Genomic DNA, 9,152 nt, shown 5'->3' on the forward strand with positions numbered 1-9,152 from the left:
AATTTACTTTAATTAAGGCACGTCAACCAACAATATTGTCGGCTGAGACCGAAACTTAAACGCATGTCTTATTTAATCGGACTCGATTTGAGTACTTTCTTCTCTTTTCTTCGTTATCATTGAATTAGAAAAGGAGAAATTAATGTTTCTTTCTGAAACAGTAATTCTAATCTTAGTCCTAAATATTCTGCTATGAACAAAGCGAAAACAGCGTCGTAACAATGCCACAAATGTTACTTCGAAGTTTGGTTCTGTTGGCTTGGGAATAAACAAAAAGTAAAAATTAAGTCTTGTTAGTCCTGACACTTTGAGTTGATTTATGCCATATCTACAATTCTTCAGACTTACGGGATCCCGCTGGAACATGCTTCCCATAAATACCAGTTATTTCCCTCGACATGTCAGGGCTGACTGCGTTTCTTGTCTTCGGTTGCCACTGTCGACCAGAATGCAGCGGATACTGACATGTGCGTCGCGGGCGCCAGTGTTTACCAAAGTAATTTCTATGTTTCTCACAGATCCATAGTCCTTCGAGTTGTTCAAGGGAAAGGTCATGAGGCAAACCCAACCTGCTGAGAATTATCTCAAATTCTTGTATGGAACCTATTAGCTGGCTGAGGTGCCACGTTTGCAACTGGTCATCGATATTACTTCGACAGCTCAGTCAGAAAGCTTTATCAAACTGAGTGCACTTGCCGACTTGGAACAAAATGATTCCCCTCTGGTCTCTAATAAGCACTTGTGTTCCATATTTTGATTTTCGAGATTACTGAGCCGTTTCGCAATTGTAAACTGGCTAGCGGAATTACACGTGAGGTTATTAACCGGACCTCCGTGCAAGCAGCATCACATCGAAACACAATCTTTCAGCGGTCTAACTGGCGAGATTTCTTCAACCTTTCAATTCTTGATTTTCTCCCTCATACCAGTCTTGGATAGTTAATTGTCTGATTCACGAAGAAACCATGCTTTGATAAGATGTTTGGATAGGATATTTAGCACAAATTGGCCTGGAGTTGGCGAGCTTTGTTCGCTTTCAAGCCGGAACTCGATAAAACTCGCGCTCAAGTTTCGATCGAAGGCAATACCTGCCTATTTACTGGAACTGTTGTTGAATTCAACAATGTGAAGGCTTGGAAAACGGCCGAAGTTGGAGAGAAACCCGAGCTGAGTAGCAGGTAAGCTGTATTTATGATAAAATCTGCTCGAGATAGGTCAATTTCGGTGCAGGCGTGAAAGTTGCAAATGCACGTGCATGTGCTGATACTACTGCTGATTCAAACGGCCATAACTTTTGAAATACCAAAAACGTACAGGGGTTTTTGCCTATTTTTGTCGACAAAGGACTACCCTTTTTGCCTCTACAGACTAGAGTTCTCAATTAGGTCCCAGAGTTTAGAAATTAGCTTCTAGATGAAGGTTATTTCCAGCTATCGTTCGATGGCGATTAATAGTGTCCAGCAATTTGCTTAATTTCGTCTTGCCACTTAAATAAAGAAAAACATTGTTGGTCTGTTCAAAAACTAGAGAGGTTTACAAGTAAATTGATATAAGATTCACTACTAGATGTTGCGAATCAAGTATTTTTCAGCGCCACGAAAAATGCCAATTTTATGCATTTGGAGACGTTGCAACGGGCGCTGACCGGACGAAATATTTTTTGGCTCTAACGCGACCAGAAAATAATTTTGAGTCAAACCAAACCTGTTTTTATTCTAACCTTGATAAAGTCTTTCAGTTACCAGAGTTTCAGGCAAAATTATTTTTGGTGCGAAATTGAGTGGGTGGTTCTTACAGAGACAGCCTCTTAAATACTTTACTAACCCAGTGTAAAAGAGTGACAAAAGTGGGCCATTTCTCCAGCAAAAATCATTATTTGCATTTTACTTCCACATTCGACCAACTGTAAACGTTTGAATTTCGTAATTGGACGAACCAACTTGCAGCATAATGTTTATCTATATCCTTTTCGTACATTTGATGAAGCCAGGTATTCACATCATGTTATATACTGTACGTGGACTGCGCTACTGTTACTATCGAAAGCGAAGGTACAGAAAAATTCTCTGTGATCAACTCTCAGTAAACATGGCCGCCAGGCGAATGTTTAGAACACGTGACTTAGTTTGGCCCCGTGACTAAAATGTACGCGAGCTCACGCGAGCTACTCGCGCTGACGCGAGTATGATTACTTGACAGGCGCTTACAAAAAGCAAGAAAGAACACAAATCGCCAAACTAATACTCTCCGAAATTTGAATACAGCAATTGTTTATCGGGTGATTTGAAATTACCCGCACACTTAGCAAGAGAACTCGAATTTTCGTGGCACAGGCCGATGTCTCGTCTCTTCGAGGCATGGAAACCAGTTAGCGGCGCAAAGGTTACTGGGAGAATCAAAATGGCGGAGACCAGTGTGTCTGGTATCGATATATCAATTTCTAGTATTTCGTTGTGAAAATGTCGTTCTGGGAATTTGTAATGTGTCTGGTGGAAACTGGTGAAAGCTTGGAAGGTGTATTTCCTGGTGGTCTGATCAACCGTGGTAAAAGCCTTCTAAAAGGATTTGATTCCCTGACAAGTAGTTGGTGAAATTTGACAGGAAGTGTTCTTACGAAAGAACTTAGCATGCGGTACTCATTATGGTATTGGAATATTTTGTCTGACTGAGGCAGGAGAGCAACAAATCGATTGGGTCCCCGAAAAGGACTGAAATTGACAGTGGAGATGCCAAAAATATGGCAGATAAGTCTACCAAGATAACCATTTTTATAATTCGGGAAGCATTGCGAAATAAATGCATGTAAATGAGCTAAATTAATTTTAATTTCCCTGTTGTTTGAATAATTTATGGAAAATATACAAACGTTTCAAATTAAATCAAGATATCTTAAATTTAAAATTTTAGTCACTCTGAATATATTTTTATTAGTTTTGTTTGAGTTTGTTATTGTGATATCTTCACTAATATTAGTGCTAACTTGCTGGTAGTTGTTGTTATTTATTATTCTTATAGTAGTAACTGTTCAGTGTTGTGGTAATTCTTTCTTTAATAGTATTTTTATCCAGGCAGTGAGGCCTGGGTTTAAATTTCGGCTCCGTTTTTTGTTTTCTTTTCCACGTTCAGTCACAAATCGTCGTCTGGTCTCTAAGGCGCATGCGTCACCCCTGCAAGCGTACAGCACATGGAGTTTACAGAGGTTGCCGTCGTGAAAAGTTAGCGCGGATTCCTTGATTTCTAGGGCGATGAAATCACATACAAACAAACACACCGTTCGCGGTAGACCAACACTAAAGGACGTTAAGCGTTTTCGCAACGGGTCGGTCTGCAAGCCTTACGAGAGATCAATTTACGAGCGAACATTTTGAGTGAATTTATCAAGAATCATGTCAGACAGTTATACCAAAGGAGCCATCAACCGGGGCTATCAACTCTTCAACTTGATAAAAAGCATCTTCAGAAGCGTCATCGTATTTTTAGACGTGATCGTGAACCAAGTAGAATCCCAGCACAAACTCAAGAACTTTTGAGCAACAAGAGCAGAAAGGTATCTGTTCGAGTACACCTAAGTAAAATGCTCTGAGAAACTTCGTTAAGTATAATAAAGATAAAATCTCGAACTAAACGATATTCTCTCGTTATTTTCTTGTAACAGAGTTATGTGTCTTTACAAGAGTGAAACCCATGTAGCAATTTATTATAAAGCTGAAAGAAACTAATATATGTTGACCCCAGCAAAACAATTCTTGGCTTGCACTGTCACGCAATCCTGACAAAATAAAAAATTATTTGAAAACCATTTAGTGGATAAAATCAAGAAATTATGATGTTATAGGAGGTTAATAAAGATGATACTTTTCCAATTGTTAAGTCTGTGTTTTTTCCCAAGCTCAGATATTCGTCGAAATATTTTGCACAAATTTACAGAGCCCAGTATGGAGCCGCCATGTTGGTGTACCTCCGTGGTACGCCAACATTGCGGTCGGTAAATAGTGATATAACGACCTTGACTCATTTCTTGAAACATCTTGAAAACCTTGGTTGCGGAACCTCCAGCAAGGAAAATTGACAGTGAAAGGAGAAAGTTGCCTGCTGGTATTTTAAGACCTGGCATCTGGGGCGGGCTGTACCAGATGTCCTCTTTATTGCATTTTGGATTGTTGCAGTATGTTCTCACAATCGCCTGTGTCCCATTTCCACTCGCCTCTACAGCTGGATTATCTGCCTTGCAGGTGCGGCACAAATTGAATAGAAGAAGCAGCTGAGTGAGAAAGACAATATGCTTTGGCTCTGTTCTGATGTTGGTGTTCTTGACTGACAACCTAAAATAAATTTAAAATTCATTCATTGTAATAATTATGGAAACTATAACAATATAAAAAGAAATGATCTCCTAAGACCACCAGTCATATAGCCAAACCACAAGTGTCATACTGTAACCAAAAACACTTATTTCATGACATATCTGGACTGCCCCCCTTCCAGTGTCATACAATGTCGTATTAAACTACCAGTACTTATTGTTATCATTGTTATTATGACAATGATGATGATGATTATTGTTATTATTATTTTAATATAATACTTATAACATTTATATATTTTTAAAAAAATATTACCGATTAAATTTTTCCCCACTATCCTCATCTGTTTCTGTTACAGTGGTTTCTGTTTCTACTTCTGTCTCCGTTTCGAAGACAGAGCCATCCTCATCTTCTTCCTCTTCTTCGTCAGATGCTTCACCCTCTTCTTCCTGTGTGGCATCTCCTTCACCTGTGTAACCTTCTGCACCATCATCATCATCATCCTTTTCTCCGACATTCTTTTCTCTATCTGCCTCTGGGATTCTTGATCATTTCCTAGAGAGAGAAAAAATAAAGTTCATACCAAAACCATAAAGAAAAAGAGTAGGCATATCAACTGACACCAGAAGTACACTTCTGCTGACACTAAGTAAAAGGGAAAGTGAGGAGTAGGAAGCAGGAAGAAGTTACCACACATTTCGTTATTTACACAAATCAACTGATACACCACGAAATAACAAACACTGTATTCACCTTCAGTGCAGTAGTTTGATCGTCGATTTGACAGCTTCCACTTCTTCACTTTGTTCTCCAACGACACAATTCTGTTTTTTAGTTTTCGCACTGTATTTTGCAAAACAGTGCAGTTGCTGCAACCCGCACCTTCCACAGGATCCGGTGCTTTTTGGACTAAAGTCTCGATCACTTCTGCGTGCTGCTCATCGACACATTCATTAAGCTCCGATACTTCAACTTCGGGCGACTCGATGATTTTATGCTCTCCAGAGCATACCATTGTAGACTGAACTGTGGTGGTGGATGTTTCAGTCACCCTCACGGGCTTTGCTCTTTTAGCGATGGGTTCTCCTGGTGGTGACTGATCTGAGCAAGCAGCTCTCTGAGTTGCCATTGCTGCTTTGATAGCCTAGGAAAGTGTTGTCGATAAGGAAGACTTGAAAATCAAAAGATAAAAAGTTGAAAGGTGTGATAATCAATGACTGACCATGCACTTCTCCGCTTTGAAGGTTTTTCTATCGCGTCTTCCTTTCCAACTGTGTGGATTGTTGGAAACACACAACAACAAAACTCATCCTTACGAAGCCAGCGTGGCATTGATTTCCCTCCTGGCTCGCCGAGGACAAATCTCTGTTCAAAATCCTCGGGTTTGAAGTGCACGGAGCATATCACCGAGTGCTTCGATGGCTGCCACTTCGCTCTCTTCTGTTTGACAAAATCTAACCACTTCTTCCTTCGCCTCTTTGCTTCCGGACGATCGTCCTCGAACAATGGAATCACGTGGAGCGATATATCTTGAACGTCGTCTTTTTGGTTGCTGCAACCAGCAGCAACGCAAATCGTAGGGATTTCCTTCGCACGCAATCGAGAAACAACGAATGAAGATAAGTGAAATTATGTTGATTTCACTGAGATCGCGGGAAATAGGTCCTGGAATTGACGTCACTAGTTCCATTCCCCCCGATTGTTGCTTCACTCGGACTTGAACCAAAATGGCGTCTTTTTAGGCGGAATTTAAGAGAGAAACACTTTTAGGGTTTAGGTGCACTTTAAAGACCTGCAAACGAGTAATGTGCTATTACTCGATTCCAAGAAATGCAATCAAAAGCAGAATAGCTCGAGCACATCGATTCGATTGAATTTCGTACGACTTCAAATGCAGAACATTTAGCTCAATTGCAATATAGCTAGTGCCTCTCTGTATAACGACTGCCTGGGTACACGCAGCAAAGCGTCTAGTTTTTTAATGGTTTAAAATCTGGCCCGGGTTGTTCAAAAGCCAGTTAGCGCTACCCGAGGTAATATAATTATATATTTTTTGTATAGAAATATCTTTCACTGCTTATGGTTGTATAGTTTTAAGATGAATCAAACTTAAAACTGAAAGACAAACAACATAAACAGAAAGCTGGACCGAAAAGTTACAAAAATGAAAGTAATCAAAATTCTCGCTAATTAAGAGGTGCCCTCTGTAATTTTCAACTATGGCCATTTGGACCAGAAAAAATCAAATTCCTCAAACTTTCTCAGATGAATGGTCTAGATAAGTGATTCACAAAAATATAACTTTCAGTTCAATTCGACTCGTATTTTAGCGCTGGGGCCACCATCTTGGTTTTGCCCCTCTGAGAGGGCTTTTAGCGGCCATTTTAGGGCACATTTTTAACAACTTGCCATACAAAGAAAACGATCTAACTCCGGGTAAAAACCCTTTATTCGAGACAAGCAAATGTTTCTTGTTACATTGAGAGGCTGTTTTGGCAATTTGATCCTCACCTGATTTTTCTACAAAATTTTAAATTTCTTCCCTTTCGGACTACTCATGAAGCGCCATAAAAAAGGCGAAGTTTAAAGGAAAATATCGCCAAAAGTACATCACTTGAGATCCCAAAACTACCCTCCACTTAAAGAGCAATGTCTCACCTGTAAAAACATGCAATAAAATTTTGGGGCAGTTAAAACCGTAAAATGTTAGAAGAAGAAGTTTAATTAAGCTGTGTTTTTGTCAACAAAGACCGCCGCCCTAATTAGCATAATAACGTGAAAATAACGATGCACAGAGAAAATAATGATATATTCCACTTATCTCGCGACATGTCGACAACTGGATGTTCCACGATGCCTCATATTATATTTCCAGTATGTTTCAGCCACATTTTCGGTGATTAGTGTAGGAAATAACTCTCAGACATCGCCACGGTTGAGCAGATTTCAACTCTCCGAAGCCCGCTTCATAACATCTATCAATATTATTTGTCTTTCGCCCCATAAGCCGCCGTTTACAAGAAGTTTAACAATTTGCTGAGATCCTAACTGACCCAGAAGTCTGTTAGCAGCCTTTAAAATCTTCCTTTTAATCAAGGATTCTCATCAAGAACTCGTTTAAGCTCAGTTCTGTTTTGATCTGTTATGCACCCGCCATTATTCCACAGATTGCGTTACATTTGACAAATGCGCATTCCAACGGGTAGGGGTAGGGTGGGTAGGAAGTGAAAATGTAACCGACATTAAAGCCATTTTACGCATTTCTGTGGCTAAAATAGTAACTGGCTTTCCCAGAATGATTTGAACATGAGCTTCTGCTTGCAGGTATTTTCTAGGTTACTTTTGCAGGGTAGGTGGGGCGGGTGGGGGGGGGGGGGGGGGGGTTGTGTTTTAAAGAAAAAAAGAAAAGAAAAAAGAAAACGATAGACAGTATCAGGTCAAAAGATTATGATCTGTGTATCTTGATCAGCTTTATCAGATCATCAGTGAGGCCCTATTAGGGGTTTTCGGGATACTGGATATTTGGGTAAAAGTTAATAGAATGCAAGAAATTTAGGGGAAATATTAATGGGGTAGAGGATGTTTAGATCAGATAAAACAGGACATTAATTGAGTAGGAAATCGTTGAGCTGGATTTAACAGGATACAAGATATTTAGGACAAAAATTAATAGGATAAGGGATACACCGACACCCCCCCCCCCCCTCCCCCTCTCCCACTATGGGGCCTCAACAATGGTCAGCTATTTAGGATAAAATAAATGTATGTCAACTTCTATAAGCATTTATTCTGGACTCTTAGTACTTATATCACGGTGAAATATGAAAGTTTTGTATCAGATTTTAGGGGTTTTAAGGTTAGGTAACGCAGCTCCTCGTTAGTCATTTCGAAGCCCACACTTGTTACACTGAATAGATAGATAAAGACGGGGCTGGAGAAATAAACAGAGAATGAAATGTGTCCTGAATTCTGTACCGTTTAACACGAATTTCTTATATGGCAACCTGTCTGCAAAGAGATCGAGGCACAACATTTCACACTATATTTGTAAACAACTATCCTAATCTCATTGACAGCCATTAGTTTTTGACGAGAATTTTCATTTATTACAAATAAAATACGGATAGAACTCTAATAAAAAGCCTCTTCCTTGTGTTTTTTTTGTTCAGCATTATACTTGTGTCTTTCGCTGCCCGAAATGCCATCAAATGGTGAGAAAGGCAACAGACTGACAAGCAGTGCGCAAGAAAAGTTTTTCTCGGGTCAGGAAACGGCCATAAAAGTCGAAGCAATTACTGTAGCACAAAAGATGAGGCACTCAAAAGATGAGGCCAGAATTAGGCGGTTCACCTGTGATGAGTTCCTGACTCCTTGTCACGTTTAATCCTTCCTCTCGAGAATGGCTTCAAAGCTTAGAAACAGACAGGAGAAGGTCCTCCAAGAAGACACAACAACTGCTGAGAATCAAGCTGCAGATATTTTTGACAAGTGTCAGTTAACTCATCCAATTGCTTATGACTCATTCAACTTGTGTGCCTTAAACGCATCTATAATGTCTTTAAAAAGCTAAGCGTCAACATTAGTGCTTCGCTTGATAGATGCGGGTATTTTAAAGCGCCCTGCATAGGGTTGAAAACTAGTCTTGTGCAGACATGCAGCTGTGCTCCATCACAGAACTGAACGACATTAGCGGCTGTGGGGTGCCTCAGGCTCATAACGAATGGTGCCTACAAAATACAAACGTCTTTCCGCCAGATTAAGAAAACGTGAAAAAGTAGATCTTAGCCAGGGTTATTAGAATCCAGAAAGAAACCTGGGGGTAGTCATTAATTTTTCCGAGATAATTAG

General features: G+C 39.9%; 1 protein-coding gene and 1 pseudogene across 2 annotated transcripts in view; one reads left to right on the forward strand and one right to left on the reverse strand.

Moving 5' to 3' along the window:
• The window catches only part of LOC110067691 (sodium- and chloride-dependent GABA transporter 1-like), a 55,044-nt pseudogene that overhangs the window by 15,382 nt on the left and 30,510 nt on the right, over nt 1-9,152 (forward strand). The gene's annotated exons all lie outside the window — the stretch shown is intronic.
• On the reverse strand, nt 4,834-5,889 carry LOC149115849 (uncharacterized). The gene has a single exon (XM_089285261.1). The coding sequence runs from the start codon at nt 5,431-5,433 to the stop codon at nt 4,882-4,884; it is 552 nt and encodes a 183-aa protein (XP_089141387.1). The 5' UTR covers nt 5,434-5,889; the 3' UTR covers nt 4,834-4,881.

Source organism: Orbicella faveolata, unplaced genomic scaffold, assembly GCF_042242905.1.
Source record: "Orbicella faveolata isolate gen_17 unplaced genomic scaffold, um_ofav_v1 contig_13, whole genome shotgun sequence".
Classification (NCBI taxonomy): Eukaryota; Metazoa; Cnidaria; class Anthozoa; order Scleractinia; family Merulinidae; genus Orbicella; species Orbicella faveolata.